This window comes from Triturus cristatus, chromosome 1_1 (genome assembly GCF_964204655.1).
Source record: "Triturus cristatus chromosome 1_1, aTriCri1.1, whole genome shotgun sequence".
Lineage (NCBI taxonomy): Eukaryota > Metazoa > Chordata > Amphibia > Caudata > Salamandridae > Triturus > Triturus cristatus.
In genome coordinates, this window is record NC_140579.1 from 10,849,115 (window position 1) to 10,870,727 (window position 21,613).

General features: G+C 45.1%; 1 protein-coding gene across 6 annotated transcripts in view; it reads left to right on the plus strand.

Annotated features, from left to right (window-relative positions):
- LOC146869118 (polymeric immunoglobulin receptor-like) overlaps positions 1 to 21,613 on the plus strand; it is a 261,239-nt gene that overhangs the window by 134,347 nt on the left and 105,279 nt on the right. For all 6 annotated transcript variants that reach the window (XM_085613995.1, XM_085614084.1, XM_085614708.1 and 3 more), the window contains exon 2: positions 14,832 to 14,917. In XM_085613995.1, coding sequence (XP_085470121.1) covers positions 14,851 to 14,917 — 67 coding nt within the window. In that variant the 5' untranslated portion in view covers positions 14,832 to 14,850. The remainder of the gene's footprint in view (positions 1 to 14,831; positions 14,918 to 21,613) is intronic.

The following is a 21,613-nucleotide window of genomic DNA, read 5'->3' on the forward strand; positions in this document are numbered from 1 at the left end:
CAGGCCTCGCTGTCCTCATGCAAGTAATTCATAGCCCTGTTACCATGGAATATTCCTACCCCCTCGCATCTAGTGTAGACACTTAGACGCTTGTACACGCACTAACAGTCAGTATAGTCAGTATAGAAAAAGATTCTATCCTAAGAGACCTCTCTTTTTGGATAACACTGGGGCATATCAACAAGGGCTTTATCTCTGCTTTTTTGGCTTTAAAAGCCAAAAAAGCAGAGATAAAACTAGCACCCTATCAACAACAGGGTGCTAACACGCAAATTGGCATGTTAGCACCCTTTTACTCTACGCTTCCCCTTGCATCTCTAATGAGATGCAAAGGGGGCGTTCCAGAGTAAAATAATAGGAGAAATGTCGCTAAGCGACATTTCTCCTATTATCAAGAATGTCGCTAACCCTGTTAGAGACAAAAAAAGCAGCGCTAACCGCGGTTAACGCTGCTTTTTTACGTCTGCTAATTTTCAGACTTAGCCATGATATCCTATGGAAGGAGGATATCATGGCTAAGTTTGCCTGTCCCTATCAACAAGGTAACGTGTGATTATCTCTGGGTTTCCAGCGATAATCTCACGTTAGCCTGTTAGCGTGTAGATTTTTATCGCTATTGAGATAAGCGTTGCTAATAGCATGCTATCTCAGCGATAAAAATTCACGCTAGCCGGCGATAATTATCCTCACGCTAAGAGCGCTGAGCGATAATTATCGCCGGTTGTTGTTGATATGCCCCACAGTTCTTTAAACATAGGATATTAGATATGATTTGGGATTAGGTTGACATAACCCCAGACTTTTGTCTCCACATGTAGAGCTAAATGTCAAGCCCCTTTCACCCTCTCGTTGCACGTCAATCACACGTCATGCTGCTGCGCGCGCCTCTCTGCCACATATTTCTGCTGACATTGCGAAATTCTTTCATGGAACCACCCATTTGTGACATCATACCTAATGACGTTCTTTAGTTACGCCCAGTTACACCCATTTTAGTTACGCATGTATGTCTTTATCTCTGTTATCAACTGTTACGCCTCCTGCATCTGTTTCACTGTAAATGCCTCTTCTATAAAAATGATTACCTGTCAATAATGTATTGTTCCTTCCTTCCTGAACTTTCGTGGTGATGGAATAGAAGGCCCATAATTCGAATTATGTTCCTTTGTATAGGAATAAAGCCCGTTCCGAATCTCTAATACCACGGATTCTGCCTCTTATTTTACTAAGCTATCCTTATTAATTTTCCGCATCAAATTAAGTACCGGTAATTAAATTATTTACCACACTCCTGAAAGGAGGAACAATCAGGTTCGTGGTGGAGCCGGAACGGAGAGTCCTTGCTGGGACGTACCAATTGAGTTTCTCTCTGAAATGGGCTGCCCCAGACCATGCAATGCCTTATGGGCCAGACAGAGAGCGTTAAACCGACATCGTTGTTTAATCGGCCAACAGTGTCATTTCCTGATGGCCCCTCTTGCTGAATCATGTTTGGGGATTTTGAGGAGAAAGCGAGCAGCGGAGTTTTGCAGCGTCTCGAGCCTCTATTCAAGGCCCACTGCGAGAGCAAGATAAAGGCTGTTGCAATAGTCTAGCTTAGTGAGAACCAAGGCGCTGAGAACCGTTCGCAGGAGTTCAGGGGGCAAGAACGTTTCAATCTTTTTTATGAGCCTTAGCGAAAGAACAAAGGTGGATGTCATTTTATTTACTTGGTCCTTAAACTTCAGCTCTTTATCTCTCAGGATGCCTAGATTTTTGGCTCACTTAGAGGATTCAGGAAGTGAATCCAGCTCGGGTGGCCACCATTCCAGCGTCCAGAGTGAGGGGTTGTTACCAAAAAGGATGACCTCAGTTTTAGTGGCATTTAATTTAAGGTAGTTATAGTCCATCCACTTACTCACATTGCTCATACATGTTCTGAGTGCCATGGCCGAGTCATTTACCGGTTTTGCCAGTGACACCACAATGTGGGTGTCATTGGCATAGGACACCAGATGAAAGCCCACGTTTTTGATGATTGTCGCGAGTGGTGCAACAGAAAGGTTGAAAAGTGTTGGGCTCAGTGCCAATCATTGAACCAAGACACACAAGAGTGTGTCTCAGTGTGCACATATGTGTAGGTATGTAGGAATGCCTGTGTGTGTGTGTGTATGTGTGTGTGTGTGCTTGTATATGTGCATGCGTGTGTGAGTGTGCAAATATATCTCCTCTTGGTAATGTGCATGTCTGTGTGCCCGTGTCTGTGTTTGTATGTGCTTGTACCTGCATGCATAAGTGTACATGACTGTATGTGTGTGTGTGTGTGTGTGTGTGCTTGTGTGGTTGCATCTCTTTGCGTGTACAGCTGCAGGTGGCTGTGTTTCTAAATGTGTACATGTCTGTGTGCACGTTTTTGTCTGTGCATGCATGTTTCTTTGTATCTGTGCTTGCACGTTTGTGTGGGTCTATCTGTGCATCTATGTTTATGTTTAAGGTTTATTTATTGCACATAAAGGCCCAGGGGTGGGTGAGAGCGCCTCACTAAGAACAATATGTGGTACAATAGCTACTGGCTGGGGAAAAGATTGGCCTCATTAGTACCATTTGAGTACTTGAATTCAACAATCAGCAACTGTACGGTGACAGATTAAACTTTGGAGATAACATGCCAGTGCCCAGCACCACCTGGCCTGCTTTTCTTTGCTTGTGTTTTAGCTATGATGTGTTTGTTGTTGTAATCTGAGTTTCTGCAGTAGTTTGTGGATTATATGTCATGCTTGTGAAACACATAGTCGTGAATAAAATGTTGTGGCTTCATATAATTCCAGCGTTGTTCTTTTGTTTTTCCAGGCAGCATATTACTCTCGTCTCCCCTTCCTCAGAACCTATTTCCCATCTTCTGGTTCTTTAGCGCCGCAAGGTCATACGAATGGCAGTATAGCTATGCAAATATCATCACTCCACTGCATACAAAAAACAAAAGTGAAAAACATTGTCATTTTCAACACCAAGAGCTCTAGTTTTCATAAATGCGAGACCTATTGCATTGCAAATGCTTGTTATTCTGGAGTCACTGCTCTGTAGGTCCCTGGTGAAGAGGTTTCTTTAATCCAAATTACAGTCAAAAAGAAAATGACTAGGTGGTGATGAAAGATGAAATGATGTACCTCCACGGGAATCTAGGCCCATATGTGTACATTGAGCGATTTCCTATTAGGAAATACCAATTTAGCAAATTCCTAATTTGCGATTTACTAATAACGATTGCGACTCCATAGGAATCCCTATCAGGAAATTGCAAATTACATACATTCCATTTTGCGGTTCCCAAATAACGATTTCTACAGATTCACTATTTCGGAATCGCAAAATCTGAGTTTTTACATATGGGCCGAAGTCTTTAGCTCCCAAAATGCATTTGTTTGTCACATCAAAGATCAAGACTTGAACATGGAACCAGGTGATGGGCAACGTACCAGGAAGGAAGACTGAAGTTATATTTGTGTGCCACCACAGAGGGCACATTCTAATCCTCATTGCAAGGTTAATCATTCTCTTTTAATAAATATTTCATCACACTGATGTCTGTTGAGAAACAGGTTCGACAAAGTTCCTGACAATGCACTTTCTTCAAGGAAGTTGGACCAGGAAATTCTCTTTAGCCTTTACTGGGGATTTCCATATCAGCTAAAAGTCTTTAATAATCCTTCCCGAGAAGTAATATTTGGCTGAGTGAATATCTGTTTTGGCACGGTCTCTTTCTACAGCTTTACAAACGCTTCAGTGAACGATCGAAGACGTACGAGCTGTGAAACAGGGGACAGGGAAGTATCTACTGAGTGAAGTATATGAGTCCTATAACGCCCATGCGATCCTGTAAAAGGTGCAATAGGTTTTATTGCACCTTTTGTATTTTGAAACTGCATGGTTTGAAGTTCATTGATTGCAATAAACTGCGACCAAAGACATTTATTGTACAAAATGGAGCATAAGGTGCTTGTCATGATGCTTACTGCACCAAAATCCATATGTTCCTTTTATTGACCAGGCATTACCTCCTCAACCCATTTTCTCTAACCAATACTTACTCTGGGCCATATTATGAAGGAGCAGCCCAGGATCTAGTGTGCACCTGGGCTTCTATGGGAATCCACAAGGTCACACTATCAAGCACATTATCGCCGCTAAAGCGGTGATAATGTTATCGCCGTTCCTTGATAATATGGCCCATAATGAGGTGTCTAACCTGTAACTAGGCACCACGTGACCTACCTGGTGTCAATCAAAAAATGTAAATCAGAGACACCCTTTGTCAAACACACTTCCTGTTCTTTTGTCTGCTCTACAGACATCTCGAATCATGTAGCCTGTGAGAACTTTTTAAGGTAAGTTCTGGTGTGCAGGAACATCTTGGAGGTAAAGTTCCGGGTCTCCCCTTTGACTCCTGTTACGTAGGACACTGTGGTGTTCACCATGTCAGGACTCCTATACCCAGGGCTGATAAATTAAATGCTACTGGTGGAATTGCAGCGCTGATTGAGCCACCCACCAAAGTAGCCTTGCAAACCTATCTCAGACCTCTGTCATCGCAGGGCCTGTGCATGCAGTGTTACTGCCGCTATGACGTGGCACCTAAAGTGTGTGCCATGTCTATGATTCCCATTTACTGCATGTCACTCACCACTAAGGTAGGCCCTAGCTAGCCCTATGGGCAGGATGCATTATAGGTAAAATGTAGGACATGTACCTTAAGTGTGTGACATGTCCTGGTAGTGACAAACAGCCATTTTGGTTTCTCACAACTGTAGGGCTGCCCTCCCATAGGAATACATTGGGGATTCCCTGATAAGTGTTTCAGTGGTAATCCCTTATATGAGAGGTGCAGCTTGGTCAAGTTTAGTATTTTTGGAATAGTGATAATAAATGCTACGCAATGGTATGCGCAGATTTATTATAACCATTTTAGAAAGGCCACTTTTAGAAGTTGGCATTTCTGTGTGCTATGTGTCTGCCTGCCTGAAGTGAATTGCATGTCTGGCTTGTGAGTGACAGGAGCTGGTGAGGTGTGTGTGGCTCCAGGAGGGGCAGGGTGAGTCAGCGCTAGGCTGAATGGGACATCTACATTTTGAGTAGTGGGAGGGGAAGTCCCTGGTCCCTGAATAGGATTGTGCCTGCCCTAGTGAATTCTGGCTCTGCCCCCCTGTGGTGTGTCTGATGACGAGCCCCCACCTAACAATAGGGAAGAGGAGCCTGGTAAACAGAGTGCTCTGGCACCAGTTGGGACTCACTTCCCCAAGCCCTGTGCTTTGTAGACAAAGGGGAAAAGAGGTATAAAGATAGGGGCTGTGACCCCATGAAAGTCTCAGTGGTTGTATGAGTGTGTAAGTAGGTCTATGAGTGGTTGTGTCTGTGGGTGGGTGTGTGAGTGGTTGTATATGTATGTGAGTGGTTGTTGGGTGTGTGAGTGGGTGTGTTAGTGGTTGCATCAACCTATAAGTGGGTGTGTGGGTGGTTGTGTCAGTGAGTGAGTGGGTGTATAAGTAGTTGTATGTGTCTGTGAGTGGGTGTGTGAGTGGATGTATGGGTGTATGAGTGAGTGTATGAGAGGTTGTATGGTGCTTTGACTGGGTGTGTGAGTGGCTCTGTGGATGATGTCATCAGTGATGTCATTTGAGATGTCATCAGTGATATCATCAGTGATGTCACTGACCAGGACATGAGTGATGTAATATGTGGGGTCATAAGCAGTGCATTGCAGGGCCATAAGTTATAGTTAGCTCAGTTAACTATAACTGCTGAATTTCTATGGTTTTGTACGAGTAACATCTGAGACTAACTATAACGTTCCTGTAACCTTTGGCTTTTATCAGGTCATTTCTATGGGTATATGGGGTCATAAGCAGTGCATTGCAGGGCAATAAATTATAGTTAGCTCAGTTAACTATAACTGCTGAATTTCTATGGTTTTCTACGAGTAACATCTGAGCCTAACTATAACGTTCCTGTAACCTTTGGCTTTTATCAGGTCATTTCTATGGGTCTATGGGGTCATAAGCAGTGCATTGCAGGGCCATAAGTTATAGTTAGCTCAGTTAACTTTAACTGCTGAATTTCTATGGTTTTCTACGAGTAACATCTGAGCCTAACTATAACGTTCCTGTAACCTTTGGCTTTTATCAGGTCATTTCTATGTTTTTAAAAATTATGTTTCCTAACTATAACAGCCGTGTATACCTTTGCTTTTTTCAGTTAATTTCTAAGTTTTTTTAATTCTATTTCGTAATTGTAACTCCCCTGTGACCTTTGTTTTTTCACTGAATTTCTATGTTTTTTTAATGTTATTTCCTAACTACAAAATCCCTGTCACCTGCATAATTTCTAAGGTTTTTTTACATTTTATTTCCTAACTGTAATCTGTAACCTTTGATAGTGGGTGTGTGAGTGACCATATAGGTCAGTGAGTGAATGTGAGTGGCTGTATGGGGCTGTGAGTGGGTGTCTGAGTATCTGAGTGGTTGTTTGAGTGGGTGCAGGAGTGTTTCAGTAGGTCTGCAAATGGGTGTGACAGTCTCTGGATTGGTCTGTGAATGGGTGCATAAGTATGTTAGTGGATGTATGACTGGGTGTGTGAGTGCATGTGTGGCTTTCTGAGATGGTATGTAACTGCCTGAGTGGGTCTGTCAGTGGATATGTATGTGTCTGAGTGGGTGTGTGATTGGGTGTTTGAGTGTCTGAGTGGGTCTGTGAGTGGGTGCATGACTGTCTGCATGGGTGTATGATAGGTGCGCTGAGTGTCTGAGTGGGTCTCTGAGTGGGTGCATGTGTGTCAATGGGTCTGTGAGTGGATGCACGAGTCTGAGTGGGTGAGTGACTGCGTGAGTGACTGAGTGGGTCTTTCTGAGTGGGTAAATGAGTGTCTGAATGGGTTTGTGAGTAGATGCACATGTTTCTGAGTGGGTCGGCAAATGGATGTGTCAGTGTCTGAGTGGGTCTGTAAATGGGTGCATAAGTATGTTAGTGGATGTATGACTGGGTGTGTGAGTGCATGTGTGGCTCTCTGAGATGGTATGTAACTGCCTGAGTGGAGCTGTCAGGGGATATGTATGTGTCTGAGTGGGTGTGTGATTGGGTGTTTGAGTGTCTGAGTGGGTCTGTGAGTGGGTGCATGACTGTCTGCATGGGTGTATGATAGGTGCGCTGAGTGTCTGAGTGGGTCTCTGAGTGGGTGCATGTGTGTCAATGGGTCTGTGAGTGGATGCACGAGTCTGAGTGGGTGAGTGACTGGGTGAGTGACTGAGTGGGTCTTTCTGAGTGGGTGAATGAGTGTCTGAATGGGTTTGTGAGTAGATGCACATGTTTCAGAGTGGGTCGGCAAATGGGTGTGTCAGTGTCTGAGTGGGTCTGTAAATGGGTGCATAAGTATGTTAGTGGGTGTATGACTGGGTATGTGAGTGCAAGTATGACACTCTGAGTGGGTATGTGAGTTCCTGTGTGGGTCTGTGAGTGGGTGCAGGAATGCCTGTGTGGGTTTGTGTAGTTGCTTGAGTTTCTCACAGGGTCAGTGTGTGTGTGTGTCAGAGTCTCTGAGTGGGTAAGTAACTGTCTGTGTGGGTCTGTCAATGGGTGTGTATGTGTCAGAGTGGGTGTGTGACTGGGTTTGTGAGTGCCAGAGTGGACCTGTGAGTGAGCATGTGACTGTCTGCATGGGTGAGTGACTGGGTGTGGGAGTGTCTGAGTGGGTCTCTGAGTGGGTATTTGAGTGTCAGAATTGGTTGGTAAGTGGATGCATAAGTTTCTGAGTAGGTCAGTGAATGGATGCATCTGTGAGTGGGTGCATAAGTGTCTGAGTAGGATTGTGAGTAGGTGTGTGTTTGAGATCGACAGAATTTTCTAACAAACTCTCCAGCTATCAATGACATGGCTGCACTGCCATGTGACTGAGTTTTTCGTGGCTCCTGTGACAATCACTGAGTTTACATGAACCTGAATAAGCTAGCAACATCACATTTTGACTGTCCTGCAATGCAACTGATTAATATTAAACAAATCTGGCAGCTTTTCAGATGCAGCTCACTGACTTCTACAATGAGTGCTCAAATCGTTGTAGGCATCCGACGGGAGGCGTCTGCGTAGCTTATCCAGTCCTGTTTTATCACATGCTTTGCCTTGTGAAATGCATACATTTTCTTTTCCACATACGAGCAGTATACAAGTGACCGAAGGCCTCTGAATTTCTTACAAAAAACTCAGACATTCTGGCTTATAATAAGGGAGCCTGACATGTGAATGACTTTTCAGAGCCCTCAAGATAACTAGCTTCATGGGTAAAAAGCTCTTTTTCTTATTACTACCTGGGATTAGTAGTACTGTTTGATCAATTAGAAAACCAGAACTACTCGTCACAGAATTCATGATAAGATGAGCTTCTTACCCATGAAACTGTGAAACTTGAGAGCTCTTCATTTTTGAATCACCGCTGGTCTTCCAGATGCACCAGATTAGCATGCGAATGACTCCGTACTGTCCTCCTGGGCTTACAGCATTTTAACCACATTTTCGATGAGGCCTCCAAAATGCCACACAAAAGTCTCCCAATTGAGGTACAGCTTCATATCACTTCTAGAATACATGGAACACAGACAGTTGTTGTGATGAGGGAAATTAGTATGCCACTGCCCAGTGATCCGTCTAGGAAGGCCATGGCTGCAATTCACATGTTGGGATAAAAACTGGGGTTTTTTTTGGCTGGTAAAACCATTTCTCTCTGGAAAGAAGGATCATTTGCTGTTTTGAGGAAGAGAGACTTTGGGCCTTATTATGAATTTGGTGGTCCCGTGGACCATTGTATCGGCGGTGGAGATCTGAGCGCAGTGATCTTTGTGGTCTGACTGCCATATAATGAGTTGGATGGATCAGCTTTGCAAAGACTGCCGCTGGACCGGCAAGACTGCCCACAGGCCGGGTTTGTGGTTGGGGAAAGACAGCCACCATAGGGCGGTACAGGGGAGCTGAACCGTCTTTTGTAATACGAGTTGCCTGTTCCACAGGCAGACTACTGCGGTCTGACAGCCCGCTTCAAGGTGGTGGTGATGAAGGATTTGGGGTGCGTACGCTCCCCTTTCTTCTTCTTCCAGGCAGATTCCAACATTGGTCCCTCTGTCCAGGTCACCCCTTCACAGCAGGATCTTCACAAGGAGGAATACACCCTTTGTGGGGCAATCTACAGGAGAGTCTTTTTGATACCATATACCCATTGCCTGGACTGAACCCCTGTAATGGGTATATGGTATTGTTCCACATATATCATCCATATGTGTGCATCCAACACATATGCAGTCAAAATGCACACACAGCCATCAATATATTTGGTAGCAGTACTCACCAGTGCTCAAAGCTCCCCGCCTCCACATGACCGGCCCCTTGGTCAACTCGCAATACGACGGTGTTTAGACCGCCAGACCCATGGGCTGCTGGCAGGGGCAGATGCGGTCATATGGCGGTCGAACCACCAAATTCATAATAAGGCCCTTTCTTTGTCTCAAGGAAGAAATGAGTGATAACCTTCTTCCTGAATACGGGCTTTCAAAACCCTCTTGCATGCTTTCCTTGATCGAAAGCCCTTCTTAGAGGTTTATGCACTGCTACAGACAAAAGCGTGCTTCACTGTTAGGTGTCTATCTAAACTTCACAATGAGTATTATTTTTTTTATAATTCTGCATCAGTACCTCAGTAGGAACACCTTCCAGCAACAAAGCAAAGTCTGCTTTTGTCAAGGCAACGTATGTTTGTGTGCGCCATTGTTCCACTGGTGTCATTCCATGACCTTACTGCTCTTTGCGCCTCCAGATGTTCTTCGTCTGACTAATGCACGTTATTGCATCATTGTGTATGACGGTGACAGTGAATGATAATATGCAGTGTGGTTAAACAGGGAGATGGAACCACCTACATCATCCATTTACCATTTTGAGGCAACCTTCATTGGAAATCCCACTGTGGCCTTCCTTTTTCTAATCTCCCGGCACAACCAGCATAGGGCAAACAAGGAATTACTCTCTAGCCAGACTGGAAGATGTGAGCTCCATGATTTTCATCCCTAATTAAGGGATTGGCCCAAGTGATCTCTGTTCATGTAGTGGACTGGGCATCGGTCTGGAGGAACTTCTCTCTATTATTATAGCATTTACAAATAGGTCTTAAATTGATCATTCACAACAAAATGATAGTAGATTCCTTTAAGCGTAGAAGAACATCCTGCAAGCCATGAAGTTTAGAATTATTATCCTATCTCCAATTGCTCTTGTTTTTGACTATTCTGGAAAAGTGTACTCTGGCCTTCACTTCCACCAAGGCAACAAATCTCAGTAGCAAACACTCACCAGCCATTCATAGCATCTGACCTGGTACACCGGTCAAGGGATTGTTATGTTCCAAAGGCAGACACCGACACAGTTTCCTCTTGATGACAGTTTATTGACAGAGAAAACCCCACACAACAGCTTTACCAGACACAGCTGGAAGCAACTGTCAAAGAGTCCCCAAAGGCCATGACATCAGAATGGAACACTAGATTCATCCCAAATGAGTTCAGCCCCAGCCTAAGTACAACACAACACAGAGAGTGCGCTTAGACCAGGGCTGACTCTGGAACAGCAGTGCTCTGCCTCTGAAGAGATGGTTTACACGGGTAAATCTGCAGAATCCCGCGCTGCCCGTGGCCAAGCGATGCAGAACATAGAGGCAGAGGCTGAATATTTGAGATGAAGGCAAGTTATCGGAAAACTCCAGAGCTAAATTTTGATTGATATTTTTGTGCATCCCCCTGCTTCATTTATGAAATGCCCCCGGGACCTGGCCCGACCGAGGCTATATTGTTAACAAGCGCTGGAGACTAATCTTGATTTGTGGCTCCGTCGGCTTTCTGTGGCAAATATTTTTTTTTAAATATTTTTTTTGCACTGGAAGATTACCTCTGGGACCCTAGGAGCAGACTTAAGGGGCCAGTATATTCCAACCCTGCCCTTTTTCTTTTTTTCTAACCTGTTTTCAGGGATTTGGATGACTCTGAGCCAACTTGACTCGGCTTCAGCCAACACTTCCAACACTTCATGGTTGTAGTGTTGGTAGCCAATCAGATCTCAGCACGAGAGAGGGAGGGTTCGCGGAGCCTTCGGGTTGCTAGATATCCACATTTGTTTTTTCTTTATTATCTCTGAAACTACTAAACGGATTTGAACCAATTTGTAAAAAGTTAACTTTCTGGACCAACAGCTAATTTTCTGCCAAATTATGTGTAATTCCGTTTGGCAGTTCAGCCTGTAGTACGGTCTAAAATTCCTATAGGATTTAACATGGGAAATGCACTTTTTTACTCTCTTTTTCTCATCCCGCTTAACGGATCACCGCATAAGTTTCCATGCTCATCTAGAATTACAGGTATGTTGATTATGGAAAATTTGGCGAAGATTTGTATAACAGCGCTAAAGATATAGGCATGTCAAAAAAGGCTTTCCCTATGGAAACATAGTCCTAACTATAATTAAGATTGTATATATTTAGGGTTGGAGAGGGGTATAAGGTGGTAAGGGTATTTTAGGGTTTAGGACTGGGTATGGGCAGAGTGGTAGGGGAATAGGCTGGTAAGAGAATTTTTAGAGTTGAGAAGTGGGTAGAGGCATAGGTGGTAAGGATATTTTTAGGGTTTAGAGATGTGTAGGGCTGTAGGGTGGTAATGGATTGTTTTGGGTTTAGGTGTGGGTAATGTTATGGGGGATAATGCTAAGAAAAGAAACAATAAACGTAAAACTATATATATTCTCACTGAAAAAAACTCAAAGGCTAAAGTAATGTTTTTATTAGGTGAATATGTTAGTGACAACATTACATTTTTGAGGTAAACAAAAACACAGAAATTCACCAGTTATAGTTAGCAGAGCTGACTATATCTTGCACCCCCAACATGCACTGCTTAAGGCTTCGCATATTACATCACTCATGACATGTTGTACAACATAATTTATGACATCACTCATGGCATCTCAAATGAGTTCATTGATGACGTCACTGATGACATCATCCACTGAGTGGGCTAGTTTGGTTTACTGTTTACATTGTGGTGGGTAACCTCCATATTACTTCCTCACCCAATGTTGTGATGCCTGTGTCCAGCTAATGGGTGTGAGTGTTTCCGAAACACATGTGCTCCTAATGCATGGTAGGTGTATAGAGGTAACCAACACATTATAAATCTGTGTATTGAAGAGTAACTCTGTGTGCAGAGGATAGTTGACGACTTGTGTCCTGTATGTTACACACACATTTTCTGATTCTGCAGAAAACGTTTCCAATAGGGCAAAGATTCTACATAGTAGATTCTAAGTATGATAAGCAGCCTTGAGTTATTAGACAGAATCGTCTTAGCCCGGCAATTTTAACATAATGTAGAAGACTGTGTGAGCCAAGTATTAATATATGTAAATGTGTTTCTTTTGCTTCAGAAAATGGGCTCTTTGTAAAGTTTTCACCTTCAGATCTTGGTTACTTTAAGTGAATAGTGTATTTTTGACAAGCGTTGCAGAGCGTATAAACTGTTCTTAGTAGATACTTGTAATAATCTGTGGTGTATTTCTCATGAGGGTTTCACTGTCTTTAACCAGTGTAGTACAGAGTAAACTCTCTCCATAGAGTGAACACTCTTTACAGTACCCACTTTTCTGCTCATATCAACTTCATTTCTCACTGTGTGTTCGGTGACTGTTAGGAGTTTGATATAGACAAAAAGGGTTGGTAGTAGCGAATTCATTCAGCAGACGTTGAGTATCTTTTGCAACTTGGCTTTCTATGAACAGTGATATACATATTGAACCCCATGTGCAATGAGGGTTTCCCATATATCTGTGGTTGATTGTTAATGTGAGCTAGGCTACCCATGAAGTGTATGGTATGCAGTCAGTCTTACACATTCCCCGTGCTTGCTACACCGAGGTAGTTGTATCTTCGATGGCCTTAATGATGCTTCATATTATTCTGAGCTATCCTGAACTTACTTTCATGCCTCTAATGTCGTACTAGCCTATGGAGCAAAATGTACAAAAGAAGCGTGGATGATGTCATTTGTGATGTCATCAATAATGTCATGTGAGATGTCATCAGTGATGTCATAAAAGAGGTCATAGAACATGCCACGAGTGATGTCTTTTGTGAGGTCATTAGCAGTGCTTGGCAGGGCCGCAGGTTATAGCTCTGCTTACTATAACTGATAAATTGTTATGTATTTTTTAGCCAAAACATTAATGTTGTCACTGACATATTCACCTAACTGTAACGTTATGTTAACCTTTGTTTATTTCAGTGAATTTTTAAAGGTTTTTTTGGTTTAACAAAAACAGATCATTTTATCACATCTAACTATAAAGTTGCTTTAACCTTAGGTTTTTTTTAGCGAAATTTGAGGGATTTTTTAATGTAAAATAATATTTTATTACCATACGTAAAGCCAGCTCCTCCTGTCGTTGGGGTCTGCAGCCAAATCTCCAGCTGGTAGCCATCCCCACACTGCACATGGCTTTTGCTGTGTGCAGCATAAGGTTGGCTTTCGGGCCCAGGGACCCCATCTTAGTGACGAATACAAGTAACAAGGGGAAGGGGCCACATAGTTCACTTCCCAAGCCTCATTAGACCTTTGGGAACCCATGCCCTAAAGCCTTGTTTTGTTTAAAATGGAAGGGGGTGCTGCACAGCCCCGTCCCTCAGACTTAACAGGCCCCAGGAACCCCATCCCCCCAGGTTCAAAATCTAGGGGGAGATGGTGTGGAACCTCTTCCCCAAGCCTTATAAGGCCACGGGGACCCAATTCCCCAGGGCTAACTATAATAAAAAAAGGGGAGGGGGCTGCATGGCCCTCATTCCTGAGCCTTATTAGGCCCTGGGAGCACCATCTTTTTTGGGGGGAGATCGGCCGCGGCCATTATAAGCATGGGGAGCCCACACCGGAGCTGAAAGTTACAAAAAGGATTGGGGTGGGGTGCGGTGCAGCAGCCCCTCTCCCTTAGCCTCACTAAGCCCGGGGACAGCATTCCCATTGGCCATATGGTTTTTAAAGGGAAGAGATGTCACATGGCCCCGCCACGGAGCCTTCTTAAAAAAGGAAGATTTGGGCCTGGCCGGAGCCTTAGAACTGCACCCACAGCAATTTGTTGCACAGTTTGTTAGTGTTAGGTCACCTACAGAATCACTCTTATTCAAACCTCTCCCTCATTTTTCCCAACAGAGAGCAGGGCTTCCAAGCAGATCCATGCATATGTGTAGTGTGGAGGCTTGGGGATTGCCATTAGAATACAGGTGCTTGTTCCATTTAGATGAGGTCCTCACAGCGCTGTGAGACCAAAATGTTCCCAGGATGGGACAAGCATAAGAATAAGAAGGAAACCCATCAAATCAGCAACACAAAAGTGAGACAAATCAATCAACCAGGGAATTGTGAAGCTCGCTACTCACCCATGAGGGTCTCAAGGCGCTGGGGATAAACAACAAAGGAAGTCACTCATATGCAAATAGTTGACGCAAAGCCCATTGTAAGTATATGGAATGTACTGAAGACAATAGGTCTTACAACAGAAGCCAAGACTGAGACCTTATAAAAGCACGCAGTGAATTAAAGAACAGTACTGTATGTTTATGTTTATGATTTAGGTATTTATGAAGCACAATAACAGCAGCACATCCATGGTCAATTGAGAACTGGTCGATGTGCTTACTTTTAACAAAGCTGCAGAATACCCTTCTTAGCTGTCGAGACATCAAGCAGGCAAGCCACACCGAGGTTTACCTTTTAAGTGTGTTTCCTTTGCAGATACTTCGGAAGAGGCTGGATGCCACTCGTTGACACCATGTCGGCTTTTTGTGCCTTGACGCTGTTTACTGTGGTCTGTGGAGCAGGTGAGTCAAAAACAGCCAGGAGTCTGGACTAGATGAGGGAAAAGTTGCAAATGACAGGTTTTGCTCTCCACATTTTTTAGGTTCTTAGTTGAAAGGCACTGAAATACCTTTCCTTTGTAATTGTATGGATGAAAGTTTTAAAATCATGAGGGCAGATGTCTTGGTAACATGCGTGAGCCAAGCATGACCATGGCTGGTATTGCTAAGGGACAAGTCTCAGTGAACCCATCCCATACATATGGCATGTCTGCATTTTCTAAATATATGCTCGCGATTCCCGATGCTTCCTTACAGTTATTTGTTTATAAGACTGCATGCTCCTTACTAAAATGAAGCTTGCACAGCCTTGGCACGTAGACAAATCAGGTGTAAACATCATTAAACTTGAAGAATTTTAAACAAAACACAATTCTTTCCACTAGACCACACCTCTTCAACAAAAACGCACCTTCTCAACTAAAAAAAAACTGTCTTCACTATGGCTTCTCTAGTCTAGGAGCCTTATTAAGAGTTTGGCGGTGCGGAAGCGGGACCACCCCACTTCCGCACCGCCAAACCCATGTACATCCCCAGATTGGGAGTTTTCTCCTGTCTGACGGGCAGATCTTTGGCGTTCCCAGGGCAGTCCGTCTGGCCTGGTCATATTTTGGCAGAAGACCGCCACTACTACGCCCCCGTGAGTCTGGCAGTCCATGGACCACCAGACTCGTAATAAAACCTTAAGTATTCTAAACATCAGTAGCTGAGAGCATGTTTTTCCTTCCATAGACATTAAATAAATCGCCATTGGTTAGATATGCCCCTATAACATCACATTCAGACATACAAGCCAGGGATTATGTAATGCCCCTGAGGACCTACTCTATTTTAAATAGGCCCGGACTTCATCTTGGATAATAGAGGTAGGTCATTAACTTCTCAGTCATAGACAGTGGAAGTCACCCTGTTCCCCGATTTATGCAGAATCATTGTCATGTCTGACATTAGAAGCAGATGTTGCCTGACCCTATGTTTCTTAGAACTATGAAAGCTTGAAGTAATTTGATTAATGACATAGATACAATATTCGATACAACATTTATCTGGGTCAAATGCCTACTTTTCGTCAGATCAAAGAGTATATTAGAAAAACTACAGACATTTAACCAAAATAGTGTAGTCTGAATTAAATTCCTTTTACCTTATATATTCATAAGGAAAAGTCAGGGAAACACAACTTGATGCACATAATATATGTCAGAAATTCCTAAAATTATGTCAGAAATTCAGATTTCTGATAAGATATGTGTCTTTTCGGTTTGAAGAAGAAAAGCGTCAGTTTCATGGTAAATGTTTATTTGTTGTTAGCTTGTAGCAACAGATCGTTAGGTTTATTTTTACTCGCTATTGGAGTAAGTTTAAATGTATACTTCATTTGTTCAATCTTTTTTCTGGTTTTTGATCTTTTCTTTACTGGCTGCATATTACTTTTTGAACTTGTAGAGTTTTTCTAGGAAGTGAATGTAAAGAGTTAGAAGTTGGAGAGTGTTTTGATAATTTTTTCCTATTTTACATTTAGAAATAAGTTTTAGTTTAGATATAAGTTTTACTTACAGGTTAGCTAGTTTTGAAGATGTATATATTTTTCTTTAAGAGTCTGGTTGAAGAATCTGAAAGAGTTTCCTCATCTTGCAGTATTTATTGTTTTTTTACATATTTAGTTGATCAAATTAGTGTGTCTTTTATATTGTTGATTTAATTGTTTATCTGATTGTATTGGTCAAGGTTGTTTTCACCCCTCTTCAGCCAGGATAGCTTGATTCCAGTGGCATGGAGAGCACGGGACCCACGTCTGGGCATACCCTTCCCACTCAGGGTGACAAATGCAAAAACAACAGTTGATGGACAGAATGCAGAACAATGTCATACATTCACCCCAGTACAGAGATCTGGGCCTAAGTCCATCGTTTTTTTGCTTACCATGCCGTTCCAGTTTGAGCCCAGCCATATGCAAATCAGTCTTGACCCTGTGCCTCATGGGAACAGTCCAGCCCGAACTGCCAAGCCAGGTCCTCCCTGGACTGGAAAAAATCATCCAAGGACCGGTTTCGGGGTTTCACCCCTCTTCATCCAGGATAGCTTGATTCCAGTGGCATGGAGTGTTAGGTTTACAGAGCTCCTCAGGATCCGGGCGACGTAATGCAGGTCCACCTCCCGATATCCCCATGCTCCAACCGAAGGTTACGGAGCCCAAAGGTGATCAGGCGAGGGAAGGGATAAAGGGGAAGGGGCAGCTGGGACAAGAACCTGAAAAGACAAAGAAGAACATTCACACACAGTTCACTTTGTACAATCTACTCTCGTGTAGGTCTCACTAGAACATATTATTACCATTGGTTCTCTTGTGTTATCGCCATACCAATCCCTGAGATTCCTCTCTCAGGACAATCAAATAATATCCAAAGCACACAGGCACTCCCTGTGTTTCCAAAGTAATCAGCCCCAAGTTTGGTCAAAACCAACCCCTATAAATGAGGAACTACAGTCTTCTCTCAGACCATGGCTCCAATCCGTAATACCACAACCTCAGATGTATGTAAATCCACAAAGGATGGCTTCCACGGTGAGTACACCGCCGCCTGTGACCTCCAACGATGTAGCGCTCCTACACATGCGTGAGGATCAACACGCTAGGAGTCCCAGCCTAAGAGGTTCGCTTTTGGTGGTTTACCCGTGGCTTTCCCAACCATTAGTATTGCGTCGAGTCAGGGAAATTCCACTAGCCACCCCAATGTCTTTCCAGGTAGGTGTATCAACACCGCAAGTTCTCGTGCTCCGCCGAGCACAGCCACTAAGAAGCGGCACTTAAAATAGGTGACGAGCGTGAGCGTCGCTCCTCCGAGCCGCTCAATTCGTCGTGCTCCTCCGAGCACTGTGTCTCAAGAAGTGGCACCTAAGCTGGTGCTGTGAGGGAGCAACATCTCCTCTGAGCACAGAGACAGTCTTAGCTCCGGTCAGGTGCTCTTCCGAGCCTGGGGACTAGGAACCGGCACCGGTGCGGATGCCGAGTGAGAGCGACGCTCTTCCGAGCCGCTCGATTCTTCGTGCTCCTCCGAGCACACCAGGGATTCTCTCACCTCTTGTCCGTCTAGGGCTTCTCTTCCGTGGTTCCTCCCCGCGGTTCAAACGCAGCGTAGTCCTGTCGCTGAGCCTCCGATCTTCCATTCATTTCAGAATAACGCACGCCTCCTGCCGGGCTTGACGTCGTTAAATAGACGCCTACTTCCGGTCCCCGGGGCTGCTGGGAATAGTAGTTTCTAAGCGCTGGCTAGGCGCTTCGGACCCTGATTCCTTACAGTAGGCCCTGTCCCCAAGCACCTCCTAGCGCCTGGCTTCCCTGGATGCCGTTCGTAGAACCGTTTCACCGCTGCCGGCGCGTGCACCGCCTCCGAGGGTTCCCATGAATCGTCCTCCGTGGTGTACCCCTTCCAGGAGACCAAGAACCATAACTTGCCCCTGCGGTATTGGGCGTCGAGGATGCTCCTCACCTCGTATTCCAATCCCCCTTCCCCCCACACCGGTGGAGGGGCTTTCCTTCTGGCCTTAACCGCGGGTTTCAACAAACTACAGTGCAAGACAGGGTGGATTCTGAGAGAGCCAGGTAGCCGGAGTCTATATGCCACAGGATTGACTTGCCGCACCACCACATATGGACCGATGTACTTGGGATGGAAGACGCTGCGTAGCTTGAACCTAATGTTTTTGGTGGATAGCCAGACTCTATCTCCCACAGCATAAGTTGGCCCATCGATTCTTTTCTTGTCTTCCCACCTCTTATATGTTTGTTTGGCCGCCCGTAGCACATGTTGTGTCTTCCGGTGAAGCTCTTGTAGAGCCCGTAAGCGGGTGTTGACAGACGGTTGGTTTTTCACCTCCACCGGGATCACAACCGGGAGTGTCTTTGCGTTGTACCCGAAATTGGCCATGAATGGGGATACTCCTATCGAACTATGCAGTATGTTTTTGTATGACAGTTCTGCCAACCATAGCATGGAGACCCACGACTCCTGGGAATCGGACACGTAACACCTCAGATATTGTTTTAATGACTGGTTGAGGCGCTCGGTCTGTCCGTCGGTCTGCGGATGAAAGCTGGTAGATGTTGCGGACTCGATCTGTAACGCCTTACACCATGTCTTCCAGAAGCTAGCTATAAACTGGGGGCCCCTATCAGAAACGATCACGGCCGGCAAGCCATGGAGTCTCACCACGTGGGTCAACAACAGCTGTGCTGTCTGTCCTGCCGTAGGTAGGTTTCTGCAAGGGATGAAATGACCCATCTTGGTCAGACTGTCCACTACGACAAGGATCGCTGAGCACCCCTGATCAACAGGCAGTCCGGTGATGAAATCCATGCTTATGTTCTGCCACGGTTGTTGAGGAGTGGGCAGAGGGAGCAGCTTCCCCTTCTTTTTGCATCGTTCTCCTTTTGTTCTGGCGCACACTTCGCATTGGGTTACCCAGAGGCGGACGTCTGTGGTCAGGGAGGCCCACCAAAAATACCTGGTCACAGCATCCAATGTTTTCCGGATCCCCGGATGACCTGCCAAAGGCGAGACATGACACCATTGAAACGCCTTTCTCTGTAGTATCTTCGTAGGAAGGAACAGCCTGTTTCTGTGAAAAGGAAGTCCTCTTTTGATGGTACGCACCTTATCATCCTCGGACCACCTCCTCCATTCCTCCACGGAACGGCTGACCCTCACCTCGTCCAAAAATTGATCGGCCCTTAACACACAGATAACCTTGGCTGGGTTAATGATAGCTACCGGTGCAGGTGATAGGTGGCCTTCCCCCATGGACTGCCTGGATAAGGTGTCTGCCTTCTGATTATCGGTGCCAGGCCTGAAGGTGATACAGAAATCGTATTCCTCAAAAAAAAGTGTCCATCTCATTTGCCTTGGTGTTAGATGCCGAGCTGTCTTCATGTATTGAAGGTTTCGGTGATCGGAGTAAACTGTTACTGGATGTTGCGCTCCCCACAGATAGTGTCGCCATTCTTGGAATGCCTTCTTTATTGATAAGAGATCTTTCTCGGCTATGGTGTAGTTCAGTTCCGCTTTGTCTAGTTTCTTGGAGAGGAATGCTACGGAGTGCAGCCGACCCGTGACTTTGTCTCTCTGTGATAAAACGGCCCCTATGGCGTCATCTGATGCGTCTGCCTCTACGATGAACGGAACATCCGTCTGAGGGTGCCAGAGTATAGGAGCCGATGTGAATGCTGTCTTTAGATGATCAAATGCGGTAGTGGCCTCCGTTGTCCACAAGAAAGGCACTCCCTTACGAAGCAGACGAGTTATGGGTACTGCGATCTGAGAGAAATCCTGTATGAAGCGGCAATAATAGTTCGCGAACCCCAGAAAGCACTGAACGTCCCGAACAGAAACTGGAGTGGGCCTTTCAGACATATTTAAACCCTCTGGGCTCAGAATCACTCCCAGGAATTCCACAGTCGTCACCCCAAACTCGCACTTGCTGAGCTTACAAAATAATTTGTTGGCCCTTAACTTCTCCAGTATCAAACTAACGTGACTGGAGTGTTCCTCCACTGTTGCTGAGTAAATCAGAATGTCATCAATGTAGACGACCACAAAGATGTCCATGTACTCTCTCATTACTTCATTCAAGAAAAACTGGAATGCCGCCGGGGCATTACATAGCCCGAACGGCATCACCAGGTATTCATACAGCCCAAAACGGGTCTTAAACGCCGTTTTCCATTCGTCCCCCTGTCTGACTCGCACCAAATGATAGGCCCCACGTAGATCTAGCCTAGTGTACACCACTGCCTCTCGCACTTGATCCAACAGGACACTGATTAGTGGCAACGGATACCTATTCCTAACGGTATTTTTATTTAACATCCTGTAATCGCAACACGCCCTCAGCTCTCCGTTTGCCTTAGCTATGAAAAACAGCGGTGACGCCGCCGGGGAGCGGGATGGCCTAATAAACCCTAGTGCCAAGTAGTGATCTAGGTATTCCCTCAAATGGCGTGTTTCCGGTTCCGACAGCGCATAGACCCTACACGTGGGGATGACCGCTCCCTCCACCAGGTCAATCCGACAGTCATATGACATATGTGGGGGGAGGCGTTCCGCATGCGTCTTGTTGAAGACATCGGCATAACCGGTGTACTCCACTGGCAGCTCTACGTCCTTTTCCGCGGCTGTCGCAACACGAAAAGGATATGTCAAGGCGAGGGCCTGCGATTGATGCTCTCTTAGACACCGTTCTGCACAGCCCGGCGAAAGGAACCGAACAGTTTGTTCCTTCCAATCCACCGTTGGATTGTGGCAACAGAACCACGGCATCCCTAAGATGACTTCATATTGCGGGGCCTCTATGATGTACAACACAATTTCTTCTAGGTGTTGATTAGCACCGTCCCTTAAAGACATCTTCAATTTTCGGTGTGGAGAGTGATCCGACCGGATTTCAAAGGCTCACCATCCACGGCCAGGACCTCCTCTGGGGACCCCCGCGGCACCACCCCTATGGACAGTGTTCTAACCAACCCACTGTCGATAAAGTTACCAGTGGCGCCAGAATCTAACATCGCTAGCACCCGGTGCACCTGCGTGCCTACTTCCAATCCTGCTTGCAGCACTATATGTGCTTCTGTGTCTGTAGACCTGTTCGTGGCTAAAGAAGGTA